At 36.5% G+C, this 17,058-nt stretch overlaps 1 protein-coding gene across 1 annotated transcript in view; it reads right to left on the reverse strand.

Moving 5' to 3' along the window:
- The window catches only part of PLEKHA5 (pleckstrin homology domain containing, family A member 5), a 70,446-nt gene that overhangs the window by 36,916 nt on the left and 16,472 nt on the right, over positions 1-17,058 (reverse strand). Inside the window, exons 6-8 of the mRNA XM_010566110.1 lie at positions 9,111-9,578; positions 3,908-4,376; positions 2,264-2,347 (exon numbers count right to left, since the gene is read on the reverse strand). Coding sequence (XP_010564412.1) covers positions 2,264-2,347; positions 3,908-4,376; positions 9,111-9,578 — 1,021 coding nt within the window. The remainder of the gene's footprint in view (positions 1-2,263; positions 2,348-3,907; positions 4,377-9,110; positions 9,579-17,058) is intronic.

The raw sequence follows: 17,058 nt of genomic DNA on the forward strand, positions 1-17,058 counted from the left end.
GATATCATTACCTGTACATGGACAGCCATTTGAGCTGGGTGAAAGGATGGCCAAAATTAAAAGTAAAAATAATAAAAACCCCACGATAACTGAACTACATCAGAAACGATCACCTTTCACAAAATAAAACTGCACAAGCATGACAAAAATAATTTTCCATCCCACCTTCCACAGGTCAGAGGCTACCAGTTAATTTATTGCTTTACTTTTATGACTAAGATGTACAATACAGCCTTAGGAAGGGATGAAGAATAGTATTTAAAGTCCAAGGTTATATATATAATGGAAATAAAGTCACACTCAAATAGGTATTTGTCAGGTAATTCCACACAGATCAGTTTAGGTCAGTTTGGGAAACTCTACCTGAACCATTCCTGGGAGCCACTTCTATTAGCAATACTTTAAAGAAAACAAACCCATTAACATCACATATTTTTGTTATGTTCCTGTTTGCTTCTGTTTCTTACACTTCTCCAGAAGTCAACCTTATAAAAAGTTAAATATTCACCCAGCATTTTGATTTCCCCACAAGTTCTGCGAGTTGAAAAACCCAAAACAAACCCAAACACAAAAAACCCCTAAAACCCCGCTTGCTCTTTCCCACAGTCACAGAATTTCCCCAAAGCAGAGTAAAGAAAAAAGCTCCAGAGAACCACATATTAAATTACTGAAAAACGAATACCAGTTTCTTAGAATAAAGAAGAAAAATCCCCGAGACTAAGCGTGGTACTGGCACCGTTGTGAGCTCGTACCAAAGGAACCCACAAGAGGGAGCAAGGGATCGCCACATAGCTTCAGTTGTCAAAACCAACACCAAAGCCAAATCGTCTAATGGCCAATCTTCCTCTTAGAGTACTCTTTCAATACCTGGATTTGAAATACTGAATTTCAGAGAGTAAGCGTAAGAATCTAGACTGCTATACAAGACATTTTTGAGTTCTCTCCAAAAATCAGTGACAATGCTTTCAGTCTGAAAATTAACATCATTTCAAAGCACAAGAAAACTTATTTTTAGAAATAAGAGAATTAAAAGTAGCATCTTCAAACAAAAGGAACAGTGAATCACTTTTTCAAGATCAAAACTCTTCTCAGTATGTTCTGCAAAAGCCCGATTTTAGTGCATTAGGAATCAACTCTTTAATGGTACTTAAATGCAACGTTTGCAAGCAAACTTTTTTCCATAGAGGAGCCCATCGAACAGTAATTCCTACTCCTCTCTAGACATTCACAATGTCGCAAACATTTTTGACATTGCTGTAAGTGGTGTGCTTTTGATACAGCTCTTGGGACTCTTGCAACAACCACAACACAACATTTTGTTTAAAGAGCTACCTACAGGTTTCCTCCTCCAGCCCCTGCAACACTTGTGTTGTGGGCAGGACTTCTGGATTCTACAGGCAGAAGCTTGGACCTCCTTGCCCCCTACCCTGCTCATCAGCCCAGCTTCAGCCCAGGGGAGCTGATGGGGCCATGAACCCAAAGAAATGTCTGCAGAAGACAGGGCGCAGAGATAAGGCACCAGCTACCAAAGGCCAACCCCTAAGTTGCTGAAGGTGCCAGGGATTCATGCTGGGAAGTGCAAGAAACAGGGGTCGAGGCAGTGGAAGGATGGACTGGGGAGCTGTTGCCCACAGCATGATTCAAAATCTGTATTCTTAATTCATAATGCTCTCAAACAGTAATTTCCGATGGACGGAGAAAGATTACGGAAAGGAGACAAAAACTGGTAAAGAAATGACATAAGTTTAGGACTATCTCTTAGCTTTTGGCTAAGAGTCATCTTTGAATGAGGAAGGTGGATGGTATTCACCCATATTACTTCGATGAGAATTTCAGCTCTACCACAGTAAAACAGGAGATGTCAGAAAGGGCACAATTTTACCAAATGCAATTTTAGCATCCTCAAGTTTTCCAAAAAAGGTGAACTTTACTTCCAGGATTTTCTAAATTAATGGAGAAATAAGTGTTCTGGGATGTATTCTACCTTCTCCCAGGAATTTCAGTAATGGATCAAAGATGATTTTTAAAAAAAAAATCATCTGTATTTCTCAAAGAAAATCTGGACTCGGCAGCTACACAATATTCTCAGAATTCAATGGAACCACAGAGGAATATTTTATTTGCTTTAAAAATCCCTGATAATTAAAATAAAGGCTACATTTAATGCAACCTTTGAATAGAATAAAATTTCAGTGTTGCCTCTTCATACTTAAAGCATTAATCTTAAAAGAACCCTGATGTACCAAATAAAAATGCAACTCACTGTTTTGCCTTGGAGACTCTGAGGAGTAACAGGCTGTAAACTCAGACCTGCTGGCATTGACCTTCTGTCAGGCACAAAGACATGCTGTACAAAAACAAAATAGCACAGTATGAGCCATAGTTATCAAAAAACCTCAAAAACTATTAAATGCTAAAAAAAAGTCAAGCCAACTTCATGCTCATGACAAATTTGCTATGATTTGTGCCAGCTTTGGCCAGTTCTGCTCTCTGCTGATCTACTATCTAGGACACTTGAGTAGCCTACCACTAAATTTTAGAAATACCCCAGCTTTCATCATTCATTTAATTAGCAGTCCTCCCTCAGAGCTTTTGCCCTACTGATAGCCCATGTAAACAACAATTTTAGTTTGTCACCCATCACTGAAAGCTGTTTAAAAACCTAAGACCTCTATATAGATAGAGGGGTTTAAACCTTAATTTACCTTACTGATTTGAAATAGCCAGTCTCCCTCTTAAAAACATGTCTGTGTTTTTAAGTTAATGGCAAAAGGTAGTTGTGTAACTAAAAAAATATGAACCAAATAGCATGAAAAACCAAAGGTAAACAGAAGTCTTGTACAAAAGACACTAAATATGAACTGAAATGCTAGCATAAAGTGTTTCACAAGGAAGAAAAAGATATCAGAAAGCAAAACATGGCTGAAAGGACAAGTAAGCACATGCTCTGCAGCACTGACCCTAGTGATATTTCTCAGGTGTGTGAGAAGTACTGACTACTAAATTTCCAGTGCAGTTGAGACATAAAGGATGTCAAAATGACTCTTTTGTTGATAGGGACCTAAAAACTTCCAAAACCAAGACTTAGTAATGAACTGTAAGTTGTTTAAACTTAAACTGCTTTAAGATGCAGTTAAAGATTTTTTCCTGCATCAAGAAACATAAAGACAACTGAGAGAAAGATTTAGGAATAATGTTCCGGAGCATTTTACACAAACTTTAGTTTTATATCCAACTGAAAGTAATTTTTATGTAATTACCTCCAATCTATTAACATGCATAACACAAGCATGATGGATATAGCAGAGGCACATACGGCACCCCGTTTACAATTTCTTTGTGTCTCCATCTCACTGATGAAGACCAGCAAAGTTACACCAGTCAAGCACTAAGGTTGTGTGCAAATAGACTCTGATCTTTAGTGATCTCCCTAATAACTCAAAGGCATCAAAAGAAACCACTATGTTCAGTTTTCTGCTGGAACCCACGGCAGGCAAACTTGTGGCTGAAGAATAGAAAACAGCATGTGGAAAGAAATCTGGGATTTGCAGTCCTCAGAGTTCCAGCTAAAAAAAGCTAGAAAGGAGAAAGATTTCTGTACATACAACAAACTATTATGAACATTTTGCCTATTGACTCCTTTTCTATCCTTTAGAGAAACAGAGTATCAAGGACAGCAGTATTAGGACAACATGTTTTCACTTAGTGTATTAAAAAAAATGCCTTTTTACTACCTTTACATTTTTAAATGCTTTTTAAAATCAAACCTTTCTCCATAAAAACAGTGATCTAACTTAATCTTCATTATAATAAAATACAGTGCAACATGAGTTTTACAGTAACTGTATACTTTCTACTAAAAATCCTTGTAAATAAGATTTTCAACTACTAAAATAAGTATTTTTACCTTAGTATGATGCGTCCTGTGTCTGCGATCAATAGTTACATCTCCCCTTTGCACCGGTGAAGACACTTCTGATCTGTAGGTCCGCTGTGGGGAATATCCTTGGAAAGCAGCAATTGAACCATGAGAAGGTGAGGTGGGAATTGAATGCATCGTCTGATCAGAAATATTAATCATAGTTTTTGGGCTACTTAAAGTACTATGTCTAGTAAGAGTTGTTTGCTTATTGTAAAACTGACGTTGCTGCCATTCATAGAGCTGCCACATTGTGTCATCGCGCATCGACCTCCGTTTTTCTTCGGCTGTAACTGGTCCCATGGCTCTGTCGTAAGCCGATGGCGTTACGCTGCAGAGGCTGTCTGGCCGCGCTTTGCTGTTTCTTGGCAGTGTTCTGTAGCCTTCTGGGTAACGAGGTAAAACTTGAGCTCGATGGCTTGGCATGTTTCTTGGTAACGTCTGATATGAGATTATGCTGAAACACAAATTTTCTTTTTATTAGTGGACAGCATTAATATTATGGCAATAGAGTTTTTTAATATTTGTTAGGTTTATCTAGTTAACGCTTACCTTTTTTTTTAATACTACAGGTACCATTTTAAAAACATGCAAGAAAATCAAGACAACCATCAATTAAAGAATCAACTATATTGATTGAATGTACTGTGGCAGCTGAAACTCGATCCTCTCTCTGATTAGCTGCTTGATTATATAATCCATATTTCATCTTTTTACCAGTTGAACAGTTTAGTAATGTTAAGTTTAGATCAAATCTTGTAACCTGTCTATATGCTGGACAGTTCAGAGTTTTGAAAGCTTTGAAGTTCTATCCTGTTTCCATATGAGCCCATTTTTCAAAAGTGAAAAAAGCTCTCCTGTTGTTTCCCTAAGAAGATCTTGAGCAATTACTATGGACATAAGAAAAAAAAAAAATTTTAAACAGCAGACCAAGGAAAAATAGCAGTAATTGTCTAATGAAATTACATTTTGCAATTGTCAAGGACAAGCCATTCCATATCAGCTACTCAAGTGAAACAAATAGCAAAATATCATCTTTGTTTTATAATAATATTGTATTGCTTTTCAACTCAGATATGAATTCAAAGGCTTATTCTTTAATTTGTTGCCACATTAAAATTCTGGAGTGCTACAGTCATTTACCAACTTTCAGCATTAGTTGAAATGCAAAATTTTCCATACCACGTATCGATGCATGCTTAAGCATGACAAAGCATTTCTTGCTTTCTCAGAGGACAAAATCTAGGTCATAAACATTGATTCATTCAACCTTTATCTAAAATTCAGATGAGCACCTCTTAAAGCGTTTTGCTACTGATCACATCTATGATAGATGCTTGCCCACAGACAACAAAACTGATCTCAAATTGGACATGATTCAGCCCTCAGAGGGCAGCAGCTTCTAACTACATCCCAGACTAATTCAAACTAAAATCCCTGCCACCACGAAGCACCAGAATCTGAAGACGGTTTTGAATTACTTCAGTGCCACAAAAACATTAAAGAAGTGATGTAGGGCAAATGGCAAGGTAAACCAGCATTATGGATGCTAGATGCTTATGGAATAACTATCAAGGAAATTGATGATGGTAAAATCCACTTTTCACTGAAAATAGTTAAGCTGAGTATTTATGATCACCTGTAACATTTTGGAGATGAAAACTGCTATAAAGAGCTTTACATACACAATCCGTCTGCTACAGTTTCTGCAGCTTTCTAAGAATTAATGTAGTATTATCTCCATTTTGTAGATTGGACAGCTTTCCATTCTCACCAAAAAAAATATAAAACAGGGAAATGGACTCTAAATCCTATTCTTTTGCTGCAAAACCTGTTTAAATACCTCTAAATTTCTTCATGTAACATACCATTAAAGATAAGTGCTTTTCTCCATCTCCATATTGAAAAAACAAACAACCAAGACCCTTTTGGGTTCAATTTCTAACTTTCAAAATATTATTTTAGCTATTCACAAGTGGGTATGGGGAAGCCTGATGTTTTCAATGAAGATATCTGGTAGCTAGATACACCTCACTCACTGAAGCTCCTCTCCCATTTTATTAATCAAATGGGCAGTGTAATCCTGTTGGCTCCTTTAAATATCCCAGACAACCCGATGAAAAGCTGTCTGAAGATTTACTATGTAAAGATAGCAATTTAAAGTCTGCATGCAACTACTTATGTTCTAGAACATTTAGGACGATAACATATCCAACTTCTATTGGTAAACCATGAAAACTGTAAAAAGGCCAACCACCTCAATATTAAGCCTTGTTTTTATCATTTGATAAAATCAAAACAGATTCACCAATGTCCTGTTGATACTTGCAAAAATGTCATTCTAGTCAAATCCAAAGAACAACTTCAGACAGTACTGCAGCTTACGGCTGCCTCGCACACAAAGGGCGACTGCTGCAGCCAGTCAAGCAGTCACGCACACTGTGAATTGTAAAATATTTCTGCAACTGTCATCATAAAAAGCTCCCTACAAATGTTCCCATGTGAAAAAAAGGCTTCCACATGAGTTTATAGACTCCTCAGACACCTTTAGAGGTTGTCCCTAGGATTACTGTTGGGTGGCAATACTGGTTCCAGTGTCCAGGTTGGACTATTTGGGAAAGCAACCTTGCTGCTAAACTTCTAGGGGCTCAGTCCTGCAATGTTATGAATACCCTCAGATCGAAACCTCAAAATAGTCCTTCATCCTAAAGAATGCAAATACCAGCTGGTCCAGAATACAGAACTTCCACACGCGAATCAAGCAAAGGGTGGCAGAGTGAAGATGGAAACCTGGTGCTGTACAGCAGGCATTTCTTACATAGGATGAAGCTTATATGGGCAAGGTGGGGAGACAGAGTCTCACATCCTGGGTTAGCAGCAACAAAAAACCTCACTTAGTACCATGCAGCCCTTCTAAATTTTTTTCACATTTGAGAAAGACCACTCAAGTGGACCGCTTTTGGTGAAAACGTTTACTAGTAGCTGACTTGTGCAAAATTAATTAAATAAAATGATACTGAAGTGGAATGTTTTTATTTAAAAAATATTTATTTTTGTTTTTTTAAAAAAAGGTTTGTCTTCCTCATGGCATCAGTTGCTTTTATTTGTGTGGCTCTTGCAAAACTAGATGTCTAGATCCACAGAAATGGCAGATAACAGCTTCAAGAATTAAAAAACTACAATGCCATCATTCTCATCAGTCAAATTACTAAGGGGTCAGCCTGTTCCTCTAAAAAATTAGTAGCTTTACAGTGAAGTCTTTTCATTCCGTATTGAGGGCAGCTAACAGCTCCTATTTTATATATAGTTATTTAATTGAATCTGTTTGTTAAAAATTTAATATTCTTAAAGAACTAAATTTTTTTTTCAGTCTGACACACCAGAGATACTCAGTTTTGTTCTCCGTGACTTCTCTAACACATCAGAGAGACGTATACAATGGATAGCATCTTTGTTAAATGTCAGCAACTTTTCCCCATTAAGTGAAGTCTACTCTTCTCATAAATTCAAGTTATGAGTTGAACAGGACCTACGACAAACAGCCTTACTAGCCTCTCACCCCAACCTTAAGCTTTAACATAAACTGGAGCTTCCTACTCTCATTCACCAACTTCAATTCTACTTAAATTTCTGTCTCCAGCCAGAAACTGGCAACCTGAACAAAAGTAAAATTTAAAATTTAAATGAAACCACATTCTAAAGACATCACTATACATTAGAAATGTCGATCATTATTCAAGACCACTTCCACACAAAGCAAAAAAGATAGCTCAAGGCAAATTCTTTTCAGTTTGCTACTTTTATGTAGAACTGCGTTTGAAAGCACACCCTTTGTGCTATCAATGCCACCCTTATTTAAGCAACAAGTGTTCTCTATAGTCAAGAATAAAATATTGTTAATTAGTAACATATTGTTAACAGTACTTCCCTCTATTTGATTCCCACGATGAAATCAGTTTTAGGGTTTTATACTTGTTCGCAACTGAAAAATGGCACAGCTATTCAAATTTTTACTGTTTTGTTGCAAGTTTTATAGTCCAATTTAAAAAAAAATCTAATTGCATCAAAGAGCTTTCTCAGTTCTCATTCTGCAGCATGCATTACAAAATAAATGTCAGGGTGTGCAAGTCGCTGTCTGCACTGCAAGTTCAAACTTCATCAAACTGCTTATGTGGAGTATTTCATGAAACAACACATTAACAATTCCTAATTATATTTAATGAAGGACTAATGGCAATGAGGAAATGTTCAACCAATATTGGCAACTGTAAGTCAAACTAATGTAAATTTTTCAAGTTTTGGCAAAAACTGAAAAGCCCCCAACCGCCATATTTTGAAATTTGCAGAAAACACATTTTCTGAACTTGGTTCTGTCTTAAGCTCTGCTCTGTCATCTATCCATACACAAACTCCCTAATTTCCAGCTCTTCAAAATACCTCCTGTGATAGCATCTCCATACTTCCTATCTAATGTAATATTGAAAACTTTTATATTTTACTTCTAGAACTGCTTGTCTGTAAGCCATCCTGGAAGCAACGTACCTACACTTTTGTCAGACAGAGTAATTGCTGTTGGCACAAGATTCAATATTGTCAATCATTCATACATAATTTTAAAGCTTCATGAATAAGCATTGGAACTCAATATTAGAACTGGGAGATGTTTAATTTCATGACAAAAGAAGCTTTAAGCATCAAGTTAGTTAGATTTCTATGACTTACTCTTAGGTAAAGCTTCTCTCTCTCTCTTTAATTAAAGCTTGTTTAAAGTTTAAAAGATCCCTGGAATATTTTTAAAGAATTTTAAATAAAATATTATTACAAGTATTTGTGAACAAAAATGCAGAAGACAGGGCAATTTCAAGAACAGATTTTAAGAGGAAAAAAAATTGTTATGATTGATGACACCTCTCTGCTGGGATAGAGAAATTTCTAACACCCAAAAAGGGTTTCTGGCCATTTTTATTTATTAAGTTATTAATCTAGTTTAATTTATTACTAATCACTCAAATGTTAATAAAAGCAAAACTTTAATAAATCTGTTCTGAGCAGTCATCCAGGCACTTCTTACAGAGAACAATGAATTATATATTTATGTAATATAGACCAAAACCTAAAGGAACCTCACCAGGATACCTGTCTTAGTATTTGCTAAAAAGCCTAGTAAAAATAAAAATTACATAGTACTTACCCTCTTGTTTCCTCCTCTTGTCCTTTTCCTCTTTGTATTTTAATCCATTGTTCCAACTGCAGCATTGAATTAGTTCTCTGCATAACTCGTTCAGACTCTGTATGTGACTGGACCACACTGTGCTGACCTCCATCTCCAGCGTCTGCCAGGACAACACCAACAGCTTTATTCTCAGACCCATTTAAATGAACTGGTCTAAAGTGTCCAGCATGAATCGTGCTTATGGGTAAAGTCCTGTATTCGGATCCCAAAGGATTTAGCTTTACACTGTTAATTTTCGTTAGTGGTTTATCTTGCCCAACTTTCTGGAATCCATATTTTTCAGCTTCCAAAGCTTTCTTCTCCTCATTTTTGTTCACCTCCTTGTTTTTCTGGTTATTTTGTGCCTCTGGCTTAATTAGCACCCGATGGTTTGAAATATTATTTGCCTCTCGAGGTGGTGTACTTTCAGTGGTTAACTTCTCTACTCTGGAAAGGAATATATAAGAAGCTATAATAGCAACAAAACATTCATTTAAAAATAGTAAAAAATGACAAGTGAATATACTGGTGCTTATCAGGTTTATTTCAGTGAATCCCTGTCCAGATATTTTACACTTATATCTTGTCTTTGAGAGAAAAATCTAGGACATATTTTCACAATAATCAAGGACAGGGGTTTTTTTTGTTGTTGTTTTGGGTTTTGGTTTGGTTTGGGGGGTCGTGGTGGTGTTTGGTTTGGTTTTTGGGTTTTGTTTGGTGTTTTTTATTTTTTGTTTGTTTGGTTAGTTTGGGGGGTTTTTTGGTTGGCGAGTATAAGTGGTTTTTCTTCCACACTTCTCTATTTCTTTGCTATTTTAAAAGCATTTACAACATAGGGTAAATTTTTTAAGCTAAATTCCAGTTAACCCCCTAGAAAAGATGTGCACAAGAAGAAATAAAGCCAGAGTCTGAAAAATAGGATGTTCAGTTCCTGGAGGGCTGGACACTCAACAATAAAAATATTCAGTGGCTCTCCAAGCACTACAGCTTCCAGATGTCAACAGCCTGAAATTCAGATGATTTCTAAAGCCATCTTTAAAAATGGTACCAGATTACATTGCTGACCAGCTTGTGATTCACAATACTGCTGAATTTAACATATAATGAGCTCCTTTAAAGAAAGCAAACAACTTTTCATGGTCATGGGCATCAATTAGGTTTTGCTGGTATGTTATCACTTTGGCTGGCACACGTTTTGTGGAAAATAACTGTGGCTTCCCTAATTTTAAGGGAGAAAATAGCTGCTGACTTAGGGAACTGTACCACAAAAATAATGATATTTTTAGAACAGTTACTGCTCTACAGTACTTATACAAGTACTCAGTGTATGCAGTTCTATTAGCTATCTTCTTTTTAAAATTTCAAAGTGTCAAGAAGCTGTATCATTTTCTGTACTGGGACATAAACTGAACATCCAGCTCAGATAGTGACTTTTTTTTTTTTTCCAGTTTACTAGAAAAAAAACCAAAACCAACCCAAACCATAAAATGTTTTGATCAACATTTTTTTGGTATGGGAGGAAAGAAGAATCTTAATTTTTTAAGAATACATCTCTGTATAAAACCAAAGCAAGAACAAATCTTTATTTTAAGATGATGTCAAATTAACCTTTCACACTGTTTGGCATCTTTTTTGAAAATGTATTATTCAGCTTTATAACTGTGTCCAGTTCAAATGCCTAATCCATGTGTAAAAAGGCCATCACATACACAACTGACCAAGAGCACAAGTATAACCACTCCTCTGAAAAATACTCTAATTCCAAGTAGAAAAACTACATATAGCTGTAAGCATTTTGCTTACCCCATCCTGAACAGCAGGCTTAAATGTCCAACAAGTCTACACTTCCCCAACAGATTATTTAAGCCACGAATTCCCAACAGGCCAACAACTATTTAGGACAGAACCCTAGCAAATACATAAAGGACTGAAAACTGTTAAGGTCCTTATAAAATACTACCCACTGCTAATAGTATTGGACACTTAATTTCAAATGCACCTCCCATTACCACCCTACTCTTGCTATGAATTCTCCATGATGTGAAAGGAATCAAGAGACTCCTACCTTGACAAGTACACCATTTCAAATGTATCAGTCAGAAACAGCAAGACATCAATGTCCTCTGCATACTGTGCCTGAGTTAGAATGAAATGCTCATGCACTTTGCATGTTAACAAGGGGTGTGACTCTTTTCCCCCGAGCCTCTTCCTGACATAGTTGTGATGATCCCAATCTCTTCTTGATACTTCATAATGTTATAGAAGTCCTCCAAAATTCACTGTATTAATATAAGTAGCTCAAAATAGTCCTTTTCTTTCAGTGATTATTCCTGAGCTGCCGATGTGAAAGCGTACACACACGTCAAACGTATTGCAAATGGAAACATTCCTGCCAATAATCCAACATGAATGTCTCCCTGGCTATGTGCATCAGCATTATTTTTAAACACAATATTTTTTCTCATACATCACTATTAAATGCAGAGGTTAGATATATCTGATGTTTTCTGCTAGCAGAAAGGAAAGGGTAATATTTCTGCCAACCATAACTTTCAGAGAAAGAAAATCCCTATGTAGAACCAGGTTTTATGTAGAATTTTGTGGGGAAGGACATGTGGTGGAACTGTTATACCTATATCACCTTTTCTATAATTTCCAAGTATCAGCAAAGAAATTCTGTGATCGTCTCACACTACAATTTAAGTGAGGCGTTTTGTTTTTATTCCCCCCCGAGACTTTAAAAACTGTTCCTAAGACCAAACATTTCTGCCTCGGTTCCTCCTCAAGGTTATGGAAAAAGACTGGATCACCTCCTCCCTCCCACCTCAGAAATACCCAGTGTTCTACCACAAACTGACGGAATTCCCTAAACAGGAAAGCAAATGGAAAACTCCATTTCCCACAACTAGCAAGTCAAAAAAGGGTGTTAAAAATTCAGCTTTCAGCCAGCGCTCAAGAGTTTAAAAATAAATGTAAGGACTACTTTGCAAATAATCCTAAACATGGGCATTAATATATGCAACATGCCTTAACAGTACCACCTACCCCCTTATATAGCTTTTTATGTCAATCTTTTCTCAAGGTACTTTACAGCAGAGAAGCAGTTGCCATTTTTACAGATGGAAATCTGTGGTGCAGAGGGAGAGTGGCATCTCTAAGGATATTCATCAGATATGTGGCAAGACTTGGCACAGTGTTCGATTCACACTGTCATACTACTTTCCACTGTCTGTCTTAATTAAAAACCAACAAACTCCAAAATCACAGAGTTGTTTTTCCATGCAATCTTTATGCTGTATCACTCGTTACTATGGTTATACACAGCAGAGCCAAGCATGTATATTTGACACTCTTTGCGATGGTGTAGAGGCTGAATGACTGACTTTCAAATAGACTTCTGGGTTCTCCTTTAACTTTGTGCTTCAAATCAGTCAACCCAGTGTGAGCAAGAGACCTCTTCCCACAGCAAAGGATCCAAATGGGAAAGAATTATCAGAAACTAATAGGTAAACATAAGAAACATAAATCCATATTTATATTTGGCTCCATATTTATATTTAGCTCTCAAAAACACATTCAACAAAACGTGCAGGGTATTTTGAGGACGGAAGAGGGAAAAGACGAAGCGAATGAGCACTTTCAGCATATACTGAATGCAATTTATAGTTCTCTACAGCCAAACAGGAATAATATGTATGGAAGAGCAATGCAGGAAAAGTACTATTTTCTGCTGGTTTATATAAACAAAATAATTCTGAAAGGGTTGGGCAGGGGGCATGTAATTAAGTTTCAGATGGACATGAGGACTGTGATTTAATAAAGCCAGGCAGAGGCATTTGAAAAGAAAAAGCCTTTTTTTCCAAACCCAGCAACATCAGTAAACCCCCACTGTGGATGTCGCTATGCTAACAAGCGTTTTTTTGGCAGCTTAGCTTATGCTGTTCAGGGAAAGTGGCTACACTAGGAGGAGGAAAAAAAAGTAAAATATCTTTTCTTAGTACATGCTGCATCACTCAGAAGAAACAAAGGCTTTAGCACACACAGCTGACAGTGAAAGGACAGAAAAATGATGCTCTTAAACATGGGAGAGTAGAGAAATCAGCATTTAGGGTAAAAATGATAAATCAGTATGTTGGTGGATATTAGCATCTACAAACACAAGCAAGCAACCAGTACTCATAGATACAACTTAACTGTGGTCTGCAGTGATACAACATGGAGTAAGATGTTTTGCTAATTCAGAGAGGTTGTTTGAGATCATATTTTGAGTCATAGGCTTAAATAGTTCCTCACTGACTAAAGTATTTGTGTTTAATTATTTTAATAGGCCTCTCAGTACATTATTAAACTTGAATTTACTATCTAGGTAAAATTAAAACAAAAATGTTTAGAAAGGAGTAATTACAGTTAAGTCAATAGGACCAAATAATATTTCTTCTTCCCTGCAGTTATACATCAGAAAGGAGTTGTTCTGCTGTGACTGCAGATCAGTTCTAAAAGAAATGGTTACATTTTTATTTTCTCAACTCAGTATCTCATTTCTGTATTATGTTGCTAACTAGATGTTGAAAGTAAGAATATTTTATAGAAAACCTCAGAAAAATAAAAAGATACAAATTGTAGCTCTGAAATTATTTAAAGCTGAAACATTCAATTTAACAGACTGTTGGGTTTGGCTTTCCAGAGTATCATAAGCAGTGAAGTACCTTGACTTCTAGATTTAAAGAACTATACTGTAAAAACTCTGACTTATCATTGGGCTTTTTATATTAATAAGCACTTCAGAGTGGTTCAACATCAGCTTGCATAGATATTTAAGGAAGTAAGTTCTTATTGACTCTAGCTATTGTATTGCAAGTATCTAGTCTGTTAGAAAACTGTATTCAGTACAATGTTAGAACGTCTAGAAAAAACAGAAGTGAGAAATAAAGGTACTGGCTGAATTTGACTGAACCAAAATCATTTATGCTTAGAGCTATGTGCATGCCAAACTTTAGGCTACTTAGAGATGAGGTAATACAATACTTAATAGTTAACAGATTTTTACAGGGAAGAAACAGTATTTCTTCTGGATAAGATCATATCCTGCTACATGGTTCATTTTAAGAACTGGTTTGATAGCCAAAAGATGGATTCTTTAGAAAACAGATGTCTGAAGGATTTTCTTCCTTATTATAGCTAACAGACACAAAAGTCTTTTAGACCTCGCTGGTCTTGAAATGTTATTTTCTCTGAAGTAATTATTTCAAGACTACTAACAAAACTTTTAATAGAGGTCACATCTACTTCTGTTTCATCCTGAGGTTTCTCGCCTGAATTAAAACAACAAGATCGTGTAACATAAGTCACTTTTCCTGTTGCTTTTCTGACACTTGTTTTGGCTGTTGGCACGTCCATTCTGCCTGTGATATCCAGGCAGAAAACTACTGCTTTTGCTGCCGAGTGCTTTTCTACCCATTTAGTGTGCTACAGATTCACCAAGGAGTAAGATAAGCACCAAAAGCAATGCAAGGCAGATCGCAGGTGCATGTATAGCTGGATGAAAGGTGTAAAATAAGTTCAGCTGGATTGGGACTCCCCACTGTTTGCCTATACACTACCAAACACCTGAAATAGGCAGACATCAATGCAGCTGACAGAAGGGGGTAGGAATGCATGGCCAAGCATTCCAGGAGCTGGAACACCCTTCGTGGCAGTGGACTGCACATCCATCTTATTATAGCTGCCATGGCACTGCAGCCTAGAAGGACGACCCGCCTGCAGTGGAGCTCACGACGTGTCTTCATGGGCTCTGAGGCAGCTAACACGACTGTACAGCTGTATTAATGAACTGCGCAAAAGAGTTGATATTTACATAAACATTTTAGATTGCTTCTTATGTTAAAAGAAATGTCACAAGTAATAATGTAACATCTGTCTATATAATTTACTAAGTATCTTCTATAGAGCTTTGACTATTATGGGAGAGACTATGAAGACGACACTTATTAAGGAGGCTCTGTCAAATGGAGATGCACTTTTTTCACACTAATTTTTTTCCTACTACAAAGATGTCCTCTTCAAACGTTCAATCTTCACAGTATTGCAAATATCAAATGAAGGTCATTTCACTGGTTCAAAAAAAGAGTCAGAATGACTCACTTGAGTATTATTCCCCCTATGAAGCGCTTATACAATCAATACATGATTTTTGTTAGAAGTTAAGTGGGTCTGATTTGGTTTAATCATTTCACCATCTGTAAGCTACCACAGCTAACTGCAATACACTTACAATGCAAACCAAAACTGATTTTTCAGATTAAGTTTATTATTCACTAAGCTAAATGAAACATTTTATTTTGTAAAGTAACTTCATTCTTTTAAGAGCAATCTCTTAAAAGCTCTGAACAGAGGAAGTAAAAGGTGAAAATGCTATTAAGTGTCTACTTGCTTATGCTCAAATTCACTCTGCTCATCCCTTTCCCATAACATCAACTGTTCCCAAACATGAGGAGGGTTACAGAAGACACAAACCATAAAATCTTCATATATAATATGAAATCATACATAATCAGATCAAATTTCATTGTGGTAATTGGACCTACCACTCCTCCTTTCTATAAGCTGAAATCTTTTATTTTCAGTAATTTTGGGAAAAACACACATGACCCCTGAGAGCTTGAAGCACATGTGTTATTTTTTCAAAGTACAGAGAACAATCTGTTTTTTCTGTTAAGCTCTTTCGCCATGCTGTCCAATGCAGAGAATCAAATACTTCATTTACTATCTCTATATTTAAAGGATCTTGGAGATGAAAGCTAAGATTTCAACCTTTTGTTTAAGATTAGTCACTAAAGGTTGCACAGGTGCAAATTTAAGTGTTCTCATTTACTGTTAGCCTTCTGAATGTCCTGTAGATTGGTGTAAGTAAAAGCTTCATTATGTTTGACTAAGAAGCCCACAAAACATTAAAACATGTAACATTAAAAGTGTCTAATCATTCTGCATTCCATTTTATGCTTCTGCCAGCACCATACTGGAACATGGGATATAGAAATGCCAGGAACAAGTTAAGAGGGATGACTTGCATTAGCAAGGCAAAATTCAGAAAGATTGCTTGTAATTTAACAAGTTGAATGTGCTTACTCTTCTGCAAAAATTGCACCTTCTCCTTCTTTGGTACCTGTGTCTATGTGATTTTTTAAAATTTTTTTTTTAACTTAAAATTTCTCAGCATTGCTGCCATTCATTTAGCTCCAGTGTAGCAAGAACTAACAGAGTGCAGAATAGATCAAGTGACAGCAGCCATTAGCAATAACTTCTGTACCATCAATAATGAGAAGCTTCTAAATTTTCAACTGATGAGGTTTCCATTATAGATGCCATGGAGCTGACCCAAGGGACCACATTCAGAGAGAAAACTATTCTTACTGGGTAGACAGGAGCAGACAATATTCAGTTTCTGAGAACACAAGGCTTCCAGTGATAACTTGCTTTTCTTTGTCAACACATGGATACATAAAGGATAAGGGTCCAGATTAGGTAAGTATAAATTTGATGACAGCTTAATGATGAACAAGAATTGCTCCCCACAGGTTGCCCATAGGCACAACTGTTTAATTTAGCCAGAAACTACAGTTGTGAATTTGAGACTTAGACAGCTTTAAGCCAAAGACTACCACCAGCTGAGCTGCTATTGCTATTCAGTCAGGAGGGCAGGGGAAGACAAACATGCCTGCACATAGTATTTTGTCATTGGACTGCTTTTGATGCTAAAGGAAACAGTCTTTTTTTTTTTTTTCCTTCTAGCCCCTTACACTCAAGGCATCCATATTCAGAACAGAACTTAGTCTATTTTTACCACTTCAAAATTTTATCCAACATTGTTAAATTAGTAAGGGGTCTTCAATATAAGGAGAAATTGCTTCAGCCAACTTACATTCTATTC

This window comes from Haliaeetus leucocephalus, unplaced genomic scaffold (assembly GCF_000737465.1).
Source record: "Haliaeetus leucocephalus isolate CR32 unplaced genomic scaffold, Haliaeetus_leucocephalus-4.0 Scaffold206, whole genome shotgun sequence".
NCBI lineage: Eukaryota > Metazoa > Chordata > Aves > Accipitriformes > Accipitridae > Haliaeetus > Haliaeetus leucocephalus.